Below are 19,311 nucleotides of genomic sequence, written 5' to 3'. Positions count from 1 at the left end.
AGTGACTTCTTTTTCTGTCTGTCTGTCTTTCTTTTTTCGTTTGTTGAGAGGAGAGGTGCACACTTGAGACAAAAAAACAGATCTAGTCTTTCATGTTTCCTAATCTCACTGTAGAGGTTTTTGGTAATGGGTACTGTTGTTCTGAAGAAAGTTATCACTTCGTTATGGCACAAGAGTACTGTTATGACTCCATTGTAGTGTGTGCACAAGAGGGAATGGAATCCCTCAAGATTAAAATTGGGGATATAAAGAGATGGGTGGATAGCAAAAGGAATGGGAAATGTTGGGAAGCTTGCACAACTGCTGAGTGACCCTACAAAGTAGATAGTGTTCTTAGCCATCATCTTTTTCAGATACAAGTCCTTCTCTAAGGAAAAGGTTAAAAGGATGAGTAGTGAGGAACAGACTAAATACTGATCTGAGTTTTTGATTAAAAAAAATTGCTGCCATGCCTTTTACTGGTTTGTTTGTATTCAGGCATTAAACAGTGCAGCATTCAAAAGGATGGGGTTGTTTAGGCAATCTCTGCTAGTGCCTCTGCAATAAAATGGGCTGTTAAGTTTAGGGTTTTCAAAGCTCAGTTAAAGGCTTAGACACACAGTTCTAATTGGAAATTCGTGATTAATTGCCCTGTGTAACATCACAGAAGAGCATAAGCTGAAGAGCACTGTACACCCCTTGATAGGTGTGACACCTTAATAAGCGATATGGTCCTGAGCAGTGAGGCCCAGACCAGAGGTCCCAAGTGAGCACACGTGCTGGTCTGCCGTGCATTGCACAGGGTTTATTCTTGTGGGTGATAGCTGCTAGGTTGCTTTGAAAAAGCAGGCAGCACGAGCCCTACTTCAGTGACTCCATATTCCCTTTGTTCCAGCTGTCACAAAGTCTCCCTGACAGCTTACTTCTTACAGTTCTGAACCAAACCCCTTTGTAGATGCATTCACACCTCTCTGAGTGGTGTTTTTATGGTGGGGAGACCTTGTCCAAGCCTTCCTGCTGGCTGCTGGATCAGTTCTCTGCCAAAGGATGGCTGGGCATGTCAGTGCTGGGCAGGAACATGGCTCTAATGAGCTGTTCTGTATTTCAGGCTTCCTTCCTTTCGGACCAACCCGAGCCTTACCTCCCATTCCTTTCGCACTTCATCGAAACACAGATGTTTGCAACCTTCATAGACAACAAGATCATCTCCCAGTGGGAAGAGAAGGACCCTTTTCTACGAGTTTTTGACTCCCGAATTGAGAAAATAAGGCTATATAATGTCAGGGCCCCTGCACTGCGGACATCCAACTACCAGAAATGCAGCACTTTGAAAGAAGCAGGTACGTTCAGACGGGCTGGTAAAATATTCAAAAGTACAGTGTCAGCCACCAAGAAATATAGGTCCTCAGTCATCTGAGTGTTGCAGTTGATGAGGAAGTCCTAGAGCTACCTGAGGAGGACTCAGCAATGTCCTTATCGCATCTAAGCAAAAACTTTAGGATGCTATTAAACACCAGAAATGGCAGGAGCTTTCCTTTCCCTTTGAGCTCTCCTAGGCTGGTGCCTTTAATAAACTCAACCCAAACCCAAACGGAACTGGCTCACAATTTCTCATTTCAGGCAGCTCCTGTTCCATTGCCAGGAGAGCTTTCCTTCAGCCTGGTGATTGGACCAGTGCCAGCCACTCTGAGGAGTCGAGCCCCGGTGTCTGCTCCACTGGCCTTGTCTCCCCCTTCCCATAAAAAGACATTGTTTTGCCTTACACCATTTCGTTAAAGCAGCAGGGGATGCCGGGGACGTAATCCTGTGTGGCATATTTAGTACCTCCAGCAGTAGATGTTCAGTGTTAATGAGCAGTACGCTCTACTGAAGGCTTGGATTTTTTTTTTCCATTACAGCCACAGGATGCATTTTCAAATTATACTTGAGTTTCTTACTTAATACTTGTGTAAGTATTTATTTAATTTCTAAGTAATACAGGGAAATTATACTCTTAAATTTGTTGGGACACATATTAGTAAGCTAGGGCAAACACATTTCTCATGGGGTTTTTTTCTGTTTAACTCCTTCAGTGTTTTACTTGTTATCAACATGTCAGAAATAGAAATCTGTGTCTGCTTAACTTTTTCTGTCTAAACCCAATTCTAATTTGCAGGTCAACTGTCTATTCAGCGTCTAGTTTTGGCAGATATTGTGGCACCAGAACCTCATTTTCTGTCTTGTGAAAAGCAGCAAACTGATAGTAATACCAATTTTCCTTCATATTTACCATTCACAGTATATGTGACCCCAGCACTGATCCAGCACCTGTTTGTTTAACTGTTTTTGGAACCCTTCAAACCCTCTGACCCCACACTACCCACTCCTTTTCTCCAAAATGGAACCATACAAAGTGATTTTTATGTTGTTTTAGAGGGGAAAAAAATACTTGCTGAGTTTCTAATGATAATGTATGTAAATCTTGTGACAGTTTCTTTCCCATCACAGTTTTATAAAATGAGGAAATGAGTTCTGTGTTGTTCTTGACAAATGAAAAAGAGATTTAGCTTCCACATTTTGCATATGTATTCACTAGATGTGATACGCTGAAAGAACAGGCCTGCCTGTTAATAGATGGGCTAGAAAGAGTTGAATATTAAGGTTGCTAATTAAATTCTGAATTCCCCCATACACCTCCTTTCCCCAGTTCTTCACAAGTTAAGGGGGGGTGACAAGGTTTTATTTTCATCCTGCTCGAGGTTTGAGATTGAAACCCACAAGTCCTTCAAGCAAAGGATTGAACCGCTTTAGTCTCAGTGGAGCTGAGATTCCTGGGAAGCCCTCTCCCATCTTACCACAGGCTTCCCTGTTTCCAAGAATCTGTTCATCTTCTTCATGCTGCTCAGGTCTTGCTACAGTTAGCTGTGCTTTTTGAAGGCCTGTCATCCAGTAAAGGCATACCCAGTTTCAGGAGGAGGATCATTATAGTCCCAGATGTTTGCAGAACTCGGGTGTCCCCCAGCCATGCATCTGCCCAGGGAACGTGGGGCTAAGCAAGGTGCCCAGTCCCCCAGGGGTTGCAGCTGGCCTTGGAGGTCTCTGTTCTGCTGAAGAAGCCTTAAAACCAAACAAGGGATTTTGGTGGAAGATGGCACTGCTCTTGCCAGTTCCTAATGCATCTCGTAGGCTCCTGTAATACCTGCTTGCTTAACAGCTAACACGTTTGCACCAGTGCTCGTTGTGTTGGGTAAAGAAACTAAAAGCAAAATTTAAAAAAAACAGCACAACTGTCTCCTCACCTCTGTGAGTGGCAGATTTCTGTGTCTGAGGTCACTGTTTAACATTCTAGTGGGTTTTCAGGGGTCTGAGCATGAGCACTGCTGTAGTGACAGCGCGTGCCCTGGGGTGTTGGTGACACAGCTGCTCACCTGTGACTGTCACCTGCAGCCCAGTCCATCGAGCAGCGGCTGATGAAGATTGACCACACAGCCATCCACCCTCACCTGCTCGATATGAAGATTGGCCAAGGGAAATATGAACAAGGATTTTTCCCAAAGCTGCAGTCTGATGTCTTGGCAACGGGACCCACCAATAACAAGTAAGTCAGGTTTTATTTCTGTATTTAAAAGCAGGTTTCTCATACAAATGCTTCACATCACTGGACAGAAGTCCTAATTTTGGATGGCATATAACCAGTCTATTGAACCCAACAGCTGTTCCCATTTCTGGTTTGTATGGGCTGCCACTTCTGAAGATATAACCATTGTTTGGGTTATGTCAGGAAGCGTTAGCTCTGTTTTGGGGAAGATTCCTCACTACTGTTTTCTGTTGAATGGTAAGTACTCTGTCTTCTCATAAAAATTTTTTTGTTTGCAATGTTCTTATGAGTTTCAAATGAATTGTTTGGCTGTTTTGCACTGAATACAGTAATTTGGGAGCTCAAGCCAAAATTCAGATTCTGGAAGAAATTTTGGTATTGAAACCTCTATACCATCCTGCAGAATGAAATAATGCCCACTCCGTTCCTCTCTTTAGCTGTTATTACTTGACCTAGAGATTTCTACAGCTCTCCTTCAGTTTCCACATTAGAATACCCTGGACGAATAACTTGGTGAGGGTGGAAAGCATGTGCTTCTGTACCCGGGTTTCTTTTTTGAGTCTGATAAGGTTCTTTGGTGCACTTTGATAAGATTATAGGGGTACCTATAGCTGTGGAATTTAGCATGCCATTACATGGTTCATTTACCTAATGTGAAATGGGAACCTGGAGCACTGATACACTTTACACCTGTACAGTTATAATACAAAGTAAGTGCTGTGAGTTCCTTTATTTTTAATCTTTCTTCCTTCAAAACCCGTGAATGAGGAGGGGTTTCTCCCTCTTCAAATGTGAAGTATTTGTGCATCTTTGATTACAAATTCATCAAATTACCAGTTGAAGCTCTCAATTCCAGTCTGGAAGACAAAATGTGGGAGCACAGGTAAATCCAAGAGCTTCAAAGGCTGCAGCTGTTCAAATGTTAAAGCTACCTCTTGTTTTAGTTGTGTACATGCACACACGCTGCTCTGAGCTTCTGCATGAGGTGCCCACTAAGTTCTATTTATACACCTTTTGTGCATACCCATGCTAGCTAAGCCCTTTTTAATAACCTGGTAGAAATAAGAATTGCAAATGATAAAATGAGATATCCTTAAGCACTGAATGTTTGAAGAAATGCAATTCTTTAAAAGAAATTTTAAAAACCCCAGGACTAACCAAAAAGGAGGAACACATATTTCAAAGTTCCTTTGCTTTCAGTCTTCCTGCAAACAGAGACAGAATTTTATGGGTAATGGTCGTTTGAGGAATGGAGGATTTCTTCATCTTGTGAGGTGCTGTATTTAGCAGTCTGCCTCTTATCCTTATGGGTGGGTTTCAGTTTTACAGTGTCAGCAACAGTGTGAGTGTGCCCAGCCTGCTTGAAGGTGCTTAAATCTTCTGTCTCTATTGCAAAATCTATGTGAATCTATGAATAAGCATCACTTTAAAATAGTTTTCCTTATGCCCTTTGAGATTTGCTTCTGTTAGGTTGGTACCTGTTCTAAAATGTGACTTTAACTCCTTGAGTGATAATTTTGATTTAGATTGCAACATGTTTCAGAATTTGTAAGTACCAAAATCCCATCACTTACCGCAAAGCGATGTCAAAGTGACAAATGTTTGGAATTCCTCCAGTTGTATGTTGCCAAAAAGGTTTGTAGTTGGAAAAATCTCAAGACCATCTGTTTAATATCTTTTTTCTTCCTGGTGTTCATGTGAGCAGCTGAGAAGACTCTTTCTTTCCCATTTAAGACATGTAATTCTGCTGATTTTACACCCACGTATTGAACAGCTTTTCCATGCTTTCTGCAAATACAGCATGACTCTTCTGACCACAAAATCAATTTAAGTAGAGCCTTCCATTAGTTTCAATTTCCCAGTGTTCTTGGAGATACATTTTGCTTATAGGACTGGGCCTTTGCATATTGGGTATGGGGTAAGAGAACATTCCAGCTACATTTCCAGACACTTTAGATGTAGATATTGTATATTTATATTATAAAACGAATGCAAAGGATATTGCTGTGTAGATGACAATTATTTTTGCAGGCTTCAGTTTTACATAACAAATTTTGTCCTGAATTTTGTAAGGACATGCGTTTGTGGGAAGGTGGGAATAATTCCCATGTTGCAGTCGATTGTTGCTGGACAGTAGCAGATAGACCAATTCAGAGGTGTTTTAATGGAAACATGTCCTCAGTGGCCAGCAGTCAGGGATTTATTGCTTCCCTTTCTGGACTGATAAACTAACAAATATATAACCAGAGCTCATAATGTTATCTGGCTGTTCCCTTCCTGTAAGCAGGAGGAGCACTAAAGATACCTCTGTCATTTACTGGGCTGTTATATCTGTGGTATGTTTTATCTAAATCACAAATGTAATGCAGACAACAAACACTTCTAGCTTCAGTTCTAGATCCTATATGTGATTTAAACAATTTAAACTAAACCCAGAACACCCCATCCAGTTCTGTCCTCCTTCCCACCAGGCAGCAGTGTCCCACTTGAGGGACTCCCTCCGTGCTCATTGCCTCTGATACATCCCCCACATCATGGGAAAACCTTCTGAATCTGCAGAGAGTAGCTGCAGCTTCCTCTGGGTACGAAAGCATCCCCTACATGCTGCTCTAACTGTGTAAAGCAGTGGCTTCTGCAGAAGTCCTCCTAGAAAGCGTCCCAGGAGAAAACAGGCTGCAGTCCCTGGGCAGTTTGTCTATTATTCTGGAAAAGAGCTGTGGTTTCCAGAGCCCTCATTTCCCTTCTCAAACCCTAGCCCACGCTGTGGTTTCTATGTGTTCCCTTCTTCCCTGTGTGCATTTTCTGCCAGGCTTTAAAATTGTAGCTGGGACTCCACTGGCTGATGCATTTGCAATGATCCAGGAGTGGAATTTGAATGACAAAAAGCCAAGCTACATAAACACTTCATGGTTTTTGATTAGCTAATTGTTAAATTAGGGGGAATATGCTTACAGTGCAAAATTAAAACAATGAAACAAGCTGTGTTTTCAATCTAATTGATTACCTTGTAACTTAATTTGTACTAAGAAGCTTGATAAATGAGATTAAATATTGCAGAGGAAAACAGTGATTCCCAAGCATGGGAATATATTTGCATTCTGGTGATTTGTATTGAATGCCCTCAAAGAACAACTGAACTGATTTTTTTCTTGTTTCTTTTGGTTTTCAAATGAAGGGCTTGCTTTGTTACACATTTACAAAATGGCTTTAATTACCCTTTCTTTGCCTTCCTCTCTGTTTAGACCTGCTTTCCCCCCACTTCTTTATTGGAGCCCTACTTTCCTCCTTGCTTCCTTCCCTGACCAGCCTGTTTCCTCTTTCCTGCCCTGGCCACTTCTCTCACCTGAGCCCTCTCACTCGCATCCCAGCTCTCTGTGAGCCTTGTGCTTTTGTCTGTCCTACCTGACGTGCAGCAATCCCCAAAGGAGGGCACAGTCCAAGTCTTCAAGCATAGATCCCACTGTACTTGGCCTCTCACCTCAGGCTTTTGCTGAGTGATGTGTTGCTCTTACCCATGAAGCAGATTTCAGAAGTTGTTTGCTTTCTCCAGGCATTTGTTCCTCAGCTGTGTTTTGCTGATCTGACCACTGTGTCAGTATTTATTTACAAAACCCTTGCGCTAGGAGTGTATGAAATTGATTCATTTTTGTGCTCCATTTTATGACATGACTTGTATGGGCACTGTCCTGTGGCCTTCATCCTCAGCCCTCCCTTCAAGCTGGGAATTGCCCAGGGTTTATCTGCCTGGGGCTATGGTTCTCCTCATTTTTAAACAGGACCCTTGTTTGCTTGTTGCTAGCATTTAACAGCGGGTAATGATTTTAAAGGAAATATTATGCAAATATAATGCAAAGGGCTTGATGTAGCTCTCTGTATGATGGCAGAATTTATTCTGGTTTTAACTAAATTACTTTTTGTATGGGAAATGGCCTTTCCCTTTTAATGAGTGCTTCATACTATATGGCCTTTTACTACCTCCCTATCTGTTGGGTACTGTTTTAAGGCTATGTTAAGTGAAGATATCTTCTTTTTTGATCAAGTCAAACAATTGCAAGTTATATAGAGTAGCATCTCTGCAGTGCATCTGGATGAGCATGAAATGAGTCAGCAATGAGCCATCCATACGCAGCACTGAGCTTATTTAAATTTTGTGAGTAGTAAAAGTTCACCTATTACGTAAGAAGATCTGAAACAAGCAGTTACAGTATTTAGGTAACCTAATGTAGCAAACCACTGATGGGTGCAATGAAAATATGAACCACTTTATTCGAATATATTCATTTTCAAGAATTGTGATGGAAAATCTGTACTTAAATATGGTTTCTGAGGTAGGAAATGTGTGCTATGGTGACTTGGAACCTGATGGGCAAGTCTCCTGAGCTACTGATCCTCTGCTCAGCTGGTGCAAGGCAGGAAAAGTGCAATTAACTTCCCTGAGTTAATATATCATTTTAACATAGGTGTGCAGAATTGAAGCTGACAGGGGAAAATGTGCATTGTATCCTTGCATCCGCTATTCCATTTGCTCTGCCCTGAACAGGACCTCTATCTCAAGGGACTTGAAAATTAAATACCTCATAAGACAGTGGTTCCTCAGGGCTTAAGAGGTGGTGCTGGTCATTCACTACAGCTGTTCCTTGCAAAGGATGACAGTTGTGTGTGCCACCCTTTAAAATCACTTCTTTTCATATAAACGCGTAAAAGAGCCTGTCAGTTCAAGGCCACTCTCTTTAAGGCATTTTACTAATTTTTGTCCACCCAATGAGCAGTTTCAAAGCTTTCCTATTCCACCCTGCAGCAGAGATCTCCATCTAAGTCTTCATTCTCCTTACCATGGAGCAGTGTTTGTGGAGCAGATTCACACTGTGGGTCCCCTCCCCTGTCAGCCCATGCATGATCAGGTGGAGCTCAGGTTCAACATTCCTTTTCTTGTTTGGTCTGACATGTATTTGACTTGGAATCTCTGTGTGGTCCCACAGAAACTCCATCTGAGCTCAAGGAGTTTGCATGTGCAGTCTGTGTGTGTTTAATGTGTGCATGCTTTGGGGGGGTTTGGTGGGTGTAGTACAGCTCTGTGCTAATTTGTGGATGCAGAAACTCAGGTAACTCCTTTGATGGACATATATAGGTAGAATGGGTACTGTCATGATTTGCAGACATGAATAGCAGCCTGGCTCACGAGATGGTGTATATGAGGAGACAAGTGCATTTGTCTCCTTCCTTCTCTCCTTTATCACATGTAAATGGATTCTAAATTACAGTAGTGGTTTTCATGGTGACAGCAATGTTGATTAAATCCATCTGAGAAAGAAGTTCTCTAGCAGCATGTTCATGTTTTGCAGTATAAATCTTGCCTGCTACACCCATATCTGATTTGGGAAGACATAATTTCTTCATTTCTCCAGGGAGCTTTAAAAAGGGAGGCCAGGGAAAAGGTAGGGGAAGAAAGAGGTGTGTACACATGGTCTCAGTACAGTGTGGCCAGTCCCTGGTGTGAGGTGCTGGTTTGCTAGATTGTTTCTGACAGTGCAGCTTTGCTGCTGACTACCTTACCTCTTTATTACAGAAATGTAAAAGATGATACTTAACGTGGGGTGTTCCAAATGGCACCATTACATTTCCTTCAACCTCTGCAAACCTATTCCTGTGCTTGTTGGGTCTAATTTGATACTAAACTATACTGACTTGACTGCCTTCATGTTACAAAGGTCGTAATTGGAGGTGCCTTATTTCATTTCCATGTATTGAACTTCTTTCCTGGTCCCTCCTCTGAAATATCACTGCTTTTCCACAGTCCCTGGAGGTGAGGAGCATTCATCTATGGACATGGGAGTTAGATACAGGCAGACACACTGAAATGAGCCTTTCCTCACTTCTCCATGGAGGCAGCTGGTCCCTGGGCTCCCTGCAACACTGCACCCAAGCCGCATCCTCTCCATCCCCAGAGACCTGGTGCTTGTAGCAATGTCTCCGTTGTGAGGAATAAATGAAACATGCCAGTAGTCCATGCTCATGCCTCTACCAGCAAAAAATAAAGGGGAGAGGACATTTTGGGGGTCAGGGAGTACTTGGGCAGCATCCAGGCTGAGCAGCAGTGCTGTGCGTGCTCTCAGGTGCCAGGCAGACCAGCCAGGAGGGCTTCATCTCCTCAGGACAAGGAGAGGAGGGACACCAGCAGTAGTGGTTATTTTAAAAGCCCAAGTCTGAGGGCTAACAAGAAGCAAAGGGTTGCTGGTGGGGGAACAGCTTTCCATGCTGCTTTGGCAGCACCTGGGCTGAGGTGTGAATAGAGCAGCAGCTGATGACAGGGCCAGGAGAGGTACCCGCATGGATTTCGGCAGCCTGAGGGAGGTGGTGTGGCCACTGGGGCTTTTATCCCCCTTAAAATCACTTCAAGTGATCACAGGGAGAGGCAGAGCAATTTAAAACACACTGCTGAGGAGAGGGAATGGTTATTGTAATACTGAAGCGTTGTTTTGGGAAAATTCTATGTGGCCCAGTAAAGAAAAGGCTTTAAAAGATTTAGCTGCTTAATCCTGCTTATCTGCTGTTAGATCTTCACAAAACCTCCCAGACAGATTCAGAGCAGCATCCAAATGCACAGACCCCACCCATCGACTCAACAGCTCCTCTTCTTCAACTTAGAGTTTGGAAAAGAGGGAACATGCAGCTCAGTGTGTGTAATTGCTCCAGCTAACAAGCAGCAGTCTATTTTTTCATAAATACCCAACGATCTTCACTTTTTTAATGCTTAAAACTTTCAAATAGTTCTGATTAATAATCTGGAGAATGGGCTGTGCCTTCTCCCAGGTGAAGTACAGCTGTGGAATGAACTGAAAATGCTTTAATGGTGGTGTATTATTTTGTAATTATTCTGTGGCTTTCGTTCTGCTTTCGCCTTTGGTGAGATGTGCTCCCTCAAAGGACACTTTTAGTAATTCTTTCATCTGCAGTAACTGCAGAAATGCAGGTGGAGAGGGATCCAAGCTCTGTCTAAAATCAGAAAATAACCATATAAATTGGAGCAGAAAAACTGTGATACAGGGTAGTATTTGATCTATAACTTAAATTTCCAATGTGTTACTGGCATTCTGTTGTGTGAAACATAAACGTGGTCCTGACTTGCAACAGATGGAAGGTCTCCAGAGCCCAGTGGCTAAAGTCACATTAATATCTGCTATCCTCTGTTTGAGTGTTTTTCTGTGACATCTCTGCTTGTTGAGATTATTAAAATGTAGGGGTTTCTTTTCCCCCTCTTAGTCATCTAACAAGGCTTTGGCTGTTGCTTCTGAAAAAAAAAAAAACTTTATAATGGTGACTTACTAAACTCAGGGGCTGTATATTTTTAAGACTTCTGTGGAGGTGCAAAGACACTTATGTCAGTGATGTGTTCCTCTGCGAAGGTATCAGCATTTGCTGTGCAGACACCTATTGGGCTGTTTTGTTTTGTTAGCAGAGACTTGAGGCCACAAAAAAATAAAATTGCTTTAAAAATAAATGTGTTGTCATATGGGATCCTGAGGTGATGAACCATAATTACATGCAGACCCAGATTTCTTCCTTTGTATTTGTTTTCTTGACGTTATTTGTGAGGTAACATGGGACTTCAGTTTGACTTCTAAAACAACAGTTCCTGTGGCTTTTTTTCCCTTTGTATCTGTGTGGTGAGCCAAAATTCAGTCTTTGGTTGACTTGCTGGAGGAACTGGTGAAGATAGTTACATACATGTTTGCAAAGTCCTCTCTGGAAACAGAGGTGGTTTTTTGGTCACCAGGGGCCACATCCCTGCACTTCTCTTGGGTCAGATTCCACTCCCTACACATCCCCAGTGTTTTGCCAGACAGGTCAGAAACCAAGTCCAGGTCTGTGCAAGAGTTTCCTCCCCAGGCATTCATCTGCTTGTGTCACCAGCTGAAACTCCTTGCCCAAACAATTAGATCCCAGATTTCCTTTGTATATGCTTCTGTTCGGGGTGGACACAGAAATACATGGGTTTGGGATCTGGAGACTGCTGTCCTCACCAATACCACCTGTGTGGAGAGAGGAAGAATTCAACTGGACATACATGAACAGGTGGAAAAAAACCCAGGCTTTGTGTGGTACTTAGAAACCAAATTAAAAAAAAAAGTTAAAGTGAAAATAGCAACGTGACTAGTCCCAGGAACACCAGTATTGTTTATAACCTTTAGACATAGGTGCATAAGTTAACATTGCAATGAGAAGTTTGTCTCAAATAATTCCTGGAAGTACCACAGAAAGTGGAGAAAGGAGAAGTAGCACTTCTCACAAAAGAGCAAAATCGTAGAAGTTGCTGCTCAAAAGAAATCATTGTATTTTGGTTTTTGCTAAAGACACTGTTCTTACCAAACCTCATCAAATGCAGCAGTGGTGTTGGGTAACTAAGAACAGTGACTTACCTAGTGATGGCATCAATGCTGTGGCATGACCTGCATTTCGGGTAGCAGGAGCTCTCACTGGAGACCCTGGCAGGCAGCTGGGCACATTTCCATCAGGATTTTTGTCCCTTGGGTGAGTGCTGGCCTGTCACCTCCCGGGTGGTTCCCCACGAGGAGGCCAAGCGCCAGCTCGCACCCATGTTTACTGCAAGGTCCAAGCTTGGGCTTTCCCTTCTTTTGCTGCAGACCCATTGGATGTCCTTCAGCTCCTGACCCAGGCTTTCCCTCCTGATTCTCTTCTGCTCACACATGTCTTCTCTCTCTGATTTCCCAGCCGCTGGGCCAGCCGCAGCACCACCACGCAGCGCAGGAAGGACCGCCTGCGGCAGCACTCGGAGCACATCGGGCTGGACAACGACATGAGGGAGGTGGGTGGCCTCATCTGAGGGCAGCACAGGCTGTGATCCAGGAGGTGGAGGTTTGGACAACAATGTGCTTATTGCTTGGGGCAGTTTTGTGGCTACTGTAAGGTTTGGTTGGGTCTCTGTGGCCATTTAGATGCTGCTCTGCTTGTCACAGATGTTCTACAGCTTCAAAGCACACAACATAAATAAAGTGCTTTTATTATATGGGAACAAGACAGCCCCATTGTCATCAGGAAAATGACTTATTTGCTGATTTAGACCCTGGCCGTGTTACTGCATGCAGACAGCAGAGCCCTGGCAGTGCAGCTGCCAAACTCTGGCCAGGGTGGAAGTCTCTGGAAAAGTCAAGTCCTTGAGTAAATGTCAGCCCTGTAGAAGCAAATGAGGCAGGATTCTTCCTTTTTTTTTTTTTAAAGGAACTTTTTTCCTTTCTCTTACGTTGATTTCTGACATGCGTATGCCTGTTTGAAAGGTTAAGACTTTGGGGCCTTTTTATGCCTAGAGCTTGGAAACTCCCATGCATCTTGTAAATGTCAGTCACATACGTCCGTTTCTTTCCCATCTTTTCAGTTCCTCATCCTTCATTAAATATTTTCTGCCACGTTTTTCCATTGATGTCCATATGCTTCTTTTGTATGTCACTAGCAAAAATATAACACTCCTGCTGTTTTGTGGTAAAACTCACTGAATAAGGTTGGTCAGTGTTGCAGTTTGCCCTCCAAAAGAACCTGAGTGGATGAGAGGACTCTTCAACCATAACTTTGAATGATGTTTCATGGAAACACAGCAAAACAGCACTTGTACATGTTTGTTGCTATTTTTGCTAACATGGCTTTGCAAGTATATTTTAAACAGTGCCTTGTGTGTGTATATCTCAGCAGAGCCCTTTCAGTACTTTGTCATGTATTTACTTTCTTCTTTTTTTGGCTGTGGATCATATGCATGCTTCTTTTGCTTTGTCTCCTCTTTCTTTCTGGCTGTTCTGCCATTGGGGCATCTGCCTCCTCTTAGCCATCGGAGGAGCTTTTGCTTCGTCAGAACTCAATGGCCTTCTGGGAGTGGGATCAGGGACCACCCCCTCCTGCACGGCCTCCTAAAAAATCCTTCTCTGAATGCTGCCTGGTATGTTTTAGTTTTTCTTGTTGAAAGCTGCTTTTGAGATGTTGTTAGCATGAGGAACCTCTGTCCTCGCTGTGCCTCAAACCTCCCCCGTTCTTGTAGAGTATGAGCACGTCCCTATAGCGCTTGGAAGTGTGGTTATAATCGGAAAAGTAGCTGGAAAGGAGCTTCCACACCAGCTCCCTGGAAAGCACAATGGCTCCAAGGCTAAAAGAAAACAATTTTGTTTTGCTTTGGATTGGTTTTTTTTCCATGTTTCCCACCTGGAAATTCAGTTTAGGGTGTCAAATCCCAAAAGCATTGCTTTCTGACTGTTGGATCATTGCATCCCAGTGTGCAAGAGGGTTGTAGTGCGTGGATGCTGATGAACAGGCAGAGGGCAATCAACTGATTCTCTCAGCCCACCCTTATTCTTCTCTGGAACCTTAGAGTTAATTTTTTTTTAAATTTTAATATAATAAGAAGATATACAATGAATAAAGCAAGGTTATCTATGTTTTATACTCTTCAGACTATAACCACACTTTTTATCCCTTCACATTTAAAAAGAAAGATTAGTTTTTCTAGTTTTATATTCCCTGTATTACTTTATCACTGGTTTTGCTGTTAATTTTTGCACTCAGATGGAAGTCACTTGTGAGGTTGCTTGCTGAACAACACACTTTTGTCGTCTGTAACTTTTTTCTTTTATTCCCACCTGTAGTTTTTGAACTGTTCTAAAATCCTTACAGTATTGGTGAAACTGTAGTTACCTAACTGAAAACTTCAGTGGAACACAGCTTTTCATGGCAGAACCTTACATTCTTATCTGACCTGTTGGAGTGATGCTAAGTGATTCTTGTCCAAATTTCTGTGTTGAGAAAATCCAGTTGTGTCAGAAAAGCTGTACGAGGCATTGCAATTAACTTCAGTATGCTTAGATTTTGGTTTTGCTTTTCCCGATCTACTGGAAGGTGTCCATGCCCATGGCAGAAAGGTTGGAACTATGTGATCTTTAAGGTCCCTTCCAACCCAAACCATTCTATGATTCTATGGAATAAATTTTTTGCCCAGACAGAAAGCTCTGAGGATGCAGCAGCCATAGTGACCTCTCAGTTCCCCAGAAAACCCAGCCAGCAGCAGCAAGAATTCCCTGGAGGGATGTGATCTGCTCCTTCCAGGAAAGAGCCGTCATTGTCACATATCATCCCCCAGAGAGGCATCATTAGCCACACAAAAGCCCACTGTGGAAAGAGAGCATTCCCACACCAGGCTATGAGCGCTGCGTTTCAAGGCTTTCATTTGGCACCATTCTATTACCTTGCTCTTTTTAAGAAGCAGTTACAAATAATGCTTGAACAACATTTTGATAGTCCCAGCCAACTTTTTGGCCTTGCTCAGCATGTAGCTCTCTCACTGATGTTGGTGTCAGAGGTCACTTGCTGATTGGTTTGTGGGTTTTGCCTTAACAAAAAAAAAAAAAAAAACCAAAAAGAAAAAACAAGTCCCCAAAAATCAAATCAAAGCAAAAAATACCCTACCTCTGAAGACAAGGAAGTGGAATAGGAATGTTTAAAAGTCTTCAAAAGTCTTCTATTATAGCTTGGGGTTTTTTTAACAAGTATGTTGATTTTTGTCCATACTTAACAGTTACCATAGTAAAAACATGAATGAGCCCACTTGTCATCTCTGTTTAAAATGAGGTTCAGTTGTAATCAAGAAGTTAATTGAGAATAAGATCAAGTCTCATTTTTCCCACATAAACTATGTAGATGTAAAGTAATGGAAGAAATCTTTCTCCTTCACTGTGTCTATTTCTGCTTCTTGTAATTTATTTTCAAAGGATTTTTTTTTCTATTTGTGTATAGTCTGGTCACAAATTAGACAATTCTTTTAATTTATTTTTTTTTTAAGTGAGAATCAAATAACAGTGGAAAGAACTTTTCTTGGTGTTTTGACTTTATTGCTGAATGAAGGTATTACACTTTATGCACTTGTGCCTAACTTCATGCTAGTGACTAACAGCACAGTTTACTGGCTAATATTGACTGATTCTTTACCACTCAGGAAAATACCTTGCTTTTTCTGTTGTCAAAAGGGATCAATCCATTTCTCCAGCCTGACACCTAAACATCAGACAAATAAAGATTTTGTTTCTAGATTAACACTAGCTCATTTGTTTTCACCACCTTGCTTGCCTAGGAGTAGAATGAGGCGAGTCACTCTGACCTGTACTATCTAAAATTATTCTCTTTATTTTTCAGAAATACATGCAGGAGGCAAGGAGTTTAGGAAAAAATTTAAGGCAGCCCAAACTGTCAGACCTCTCTCCAGCTGTGATTGCACAGACCAACTGGAAATTTGTGGAAGGGTTGCTGAAGGAATGTCGCATGAAGGTAGGTCATCCCCTGTGTGCTGTCCCCTTGATTGCAGTGAGCTTAAATAGCACCTGCAGATGTTCTCCTGGTTCACAGCTGGAATGGCACTGTTCTGTTGGAATACCTGGGTATTGCAGGGTGGATATCCCTGTAGTGTTTTTCAACAGCTAGAAGAGAAGGGAACGTGTTGTCGCTCTTCTGTTTACACAGTTGAAGTTGATGGAAGGAGTAGAAAGGACCGGAAGGAGAACCAGCATGATCAGACATCTTCTGGAGGATTTCCTTTAATTGTTCATATTTACACATAGCCTAAACAGAATGGCCTGGAGATCCTTGGTCAAAAGGGAAGAATTCAGCACATGTGGCTTGTGCATGATGTTTATGCAGAGCAAATGAAGTATAACAATTCCTAATATTAAAGAAGCTTTTATAGCCATGGACGTGCAGCTTCTTTGTGTCTGTTGCAGTTGGTGGTATACTGCTTTACCTGAGTGTTTAATGGTTGTAACAAGAATTAAAACAGAAGCTGAGGAAGACTGGAGATGTATTCTGTACTCTGCTTGGTAGTAAATCAACAGCGTAGAAATAGGACAATAGAAAAAGGGTATAGAAATAGGACAGGTGGCACAGGCTCCCCAGGGAAGTGGTCACAGCACCAAGTCTGCCAGAGTTCAAGAAGCGTTTGGACAATGCTCTCAGACACACGGTGTGACTCTTGGGGCTGTCCTGTGCAGGCACAGGAGCTGGACTTGGTCTTTGTGGGTCCTTTCCAGCTCTGGGTATTCTATGATTCAAAGTAATCAAGCAAACATTTTTAATATAATTATATTTGTTAATTTACAATCTCTGCAAATAGATTTGAAGTTTCTCTCTATTAGCAATGGTCTCTAGATTAAGTATGTGTAAGTAAACTCAGCTGTAAATTCTGTCCCTTGTTGGATAACATTCTTAGAAGCTGTTGGGATTTTTTTTTAATAGACTAAACGCATGTTGGTAGAGAAAATGGGCCATGAAGCAGTTGAGCTGGGACATGGAGAAGCCAATATAACGGGTCTGGAGGAAAATACACTGATTGCCAGTCTCTGTGATCTTCTAGAAAGAATCTGGAGCCATGGTCTGCAGGTCAAGCAGGTTGGTAGCTTGAAACTTGGGACTCTGTGTGTGCAGTACTCTAGGAAATACTGAATGCCATCTCTGCTTTTTAAGCTGCTACTCAATGGTGTAACTCCAAGATAAAGCAGGAGGTGTCTTTGGGATCAGTGTCCCTGTGTCATATTTTGTGAAGGTTTGAGGAGTTTCGGGTGTTTGGGGTTTTATTGGGGGAGATTGTTTGGAGCTTTTCCCCTCTGGAAATTGCAGTGCTGTTGTCAAGTACGTATTTGGTTTATTCCCTTTCAACCTTCACAAGGGAAACCCAGAGGACAAAGGAGGACAAAGAAAAAAGGTGGGCAGTGTGACTGCTAGGTCAGTGGGATGGTCCTCTCTCTTCCTGAGGTTTCATGGCCCAAGAGAGAAGGATTGGTTTTCACTACTGAACATTTTACCCATTCAAATGCCATACCATTATTCTGCCATGTTTACTGGCCATTATTGGTTATTTTTTTGCCTGGTTTATTTAAAGGTATGTACTACATATTCCATTTTCAGGGGAAATCTGCTTTGTGGTCCCATTTGCTTCAGTACCAGGAGAGAGAAGAGAAGCAAGAGCACAGTGCAGAATCCCCAGGTGAGTACTTGGCAGGTAACTCCGTGAAGAGTCCATCACAGCAAATGAACTCAGCCATGGGAGGAACAGTGCAACCACATGAAACCCGTGCAGGATTTTCAGTGTATTTCCTTGCTAATACCACATTTACGTTCTGAGACTTGTCATAATCATTGTGGGGATGTCTTGATGTCTGGACAAAGTAGATTGAAATCACTGGAGGCGAAGGCACATAGTTTCCCTCCTTGTCTGGAAAATCGCTTGATGTATGTTCACTACCTTCATTCCCTTTTAATGAGCACTGAGTGAGGTATAAGAAGCAGTTGTCTCCACAAGAGATGATTTCTGAAGAAGCTGGAAGTGTGGAGCTGGGAAGAAGACAGCTGACATTTTTCTTTCAGTGAGCATAATCTGTCTCTCAAATCCCAATATTAATAACTCCATGTTCAGTAAATCTTTATACTGGTGGGTGGTACAGTTCAGAAATTCTGTAATTAATCTCTGTCCATCAGTCTAGGTACTCAATTTGTGCTTTGGCTTGGCCTCTTACAGTCACTAAATGACTTTAGTGTTTTAAGAGAGGTTTTTTGATAACCTTGAGATCTCCCTGCCCCGTGGCAGGGGTATTGTAGTAAAACTCTGAACTTCAGTGGGTCATATTTCAAGGACTCTCCAGTTTGGATCCTACAGATGGGAACTCGTATGATCAGTCCTCAAAGAGGCATTTATGGACAAACAAGTCTCTCCCATGAAAGGACTTTTTAATAAGCTTCAGTGAGTAATGCACTAAACAATCTGGCTGGCAGGCACAAATTCCTGAGAGAAAAATGTGTCACCACAAAGTGGTTTGTGCAGAACAGAGCACAGAAATGCATGGCATTCTTTGCATTGAATATGTTACTGTAGCTTAATTTTATTTGAGTTGTTCTCAATTGTGATCTTTCCATAGAAACTTCTGCTAATAAAATTCATTGCTGTACAGATTTAAGTTAAGGTATTTCACATACAAAAAAGGAAGCTAAATCTCCAAGTTCCGTGCTGGATTAAGAAAGGAATAGGTGATATGTTCAGAATTTTCATTTTGTCTACTTCACCGTTTCCAGGATAGAGTTAATGACAGTGCACAGAAACAGTGCAGTTACCAGCCACTTAAGATTATTTTCAGCTGTATGTAAAATAAATGCATTGCAGACTGTTACTGTAGTGTTGTATTAACTTTGTGTATTTTCTCCGCTGTAGTTGGTGGTGGAACAGAAAGACGAAAGTCTGATACAGGAATTACTCTGCCTACATTGAGAGTTTCCCTGATACAAGATATGAGGTATGCAATTTGGCTCTAAAGCGTTAATTGTGGGTTTAATTGTGTAGCATAAGGTAAAGTCCTCACTGGCTTTGGGTCTGCAAAGGCTTAGGAGAATTCAACCTTCTCTTCAGCCCACATTTAAATCTACAGCGTGTTGCCTTTCTGTTTTGAAAAACTTTTTTTGTGTGTTCACTTGATCTGTTTTAGCTAACAGAGAATGAAAACCACACATATGTTACTGGGACTTCTGTTTTCCCAGGGGTGTTCTTCCAGTAATAAAGCCAACTTCTACAAATAACAGCAGATATGTTAAATTCCTTGGTATTTTCAGTTTGTTTCTTTTCATCCATTTTTTAATTACTGACCCAGCAAGTACAGTTTATAGGCAGAGCAAAGGGACATAAAAACCTGTTTGCAATGCTTGAGCAATATTCTTTCTTTTTAACTAGC

General features: G+C 42.0%; 1 protein-coding gene across 3 annotated transcripts in view; it reads left to right on the top strand.

Moving 5' to 3' along the window:
- The window catches only part of DENND5B (DENN domain containing 5B), a 111,236-nt gene that overhangs the window by 77,804 nt on the left and 14,121 nt on the right, over positions 1-19,311 (top strand). For 2 of the 3 annotated variants that reach the window (XM_017740006.1, XM_017740004.1), the window contains exons 6-13: positions 1,088-1,319; positions 3,406-3,556; positions 12,287-12,380; positions 13,389-13,499; positions 15,740-15,871; positions 16,832-16,984; positions 17,501-17,579; positions 18,798-18,879. In XM_017740006.1, the coding sequence (XP_017595495.1) occupies positions 1,088-1,319; positions 3,406-3,556; positions 12,287-12,380; positions 13,389-13,499; positions 15,740-15,871; positions 16,832-16,984; positions 17,501-17,579; positions 18,798-18,879 (1,034 nt within the window). The remainder of the gene's footprint in view (positions 1-1,087; positions 1,320-3,405; positions 3,557-12,286; positions 12,381-13,388; positions 13,500-15,739; positions 15,872-16,831; positions 16,985-17,500; positions 17,580-18,797; positions 18,880-19,311) is intronic. The other variant, XM_017740005.1, reaches the window with a different exon arrangement.

Source organism: Corvus brachyrhynchos, unplaced genomic scaffold (genome assembly GCF_000691975.1).
Source record: "Corvus brachyrhynchos isolate BGI_N302 unplaced genomic scaffold, ASM69197v1 scaffold27, whole genome shotgun sequence".
Lineage (NCBI taxonomy): Eukaryota > Metazoa > Chordata > Aves > Passeriformes > Corvidae > Corvus > Corvus brachyrhynchos.
This window is presented reverse-complemented; position numbering and strand designations above follow the sequence as displayed.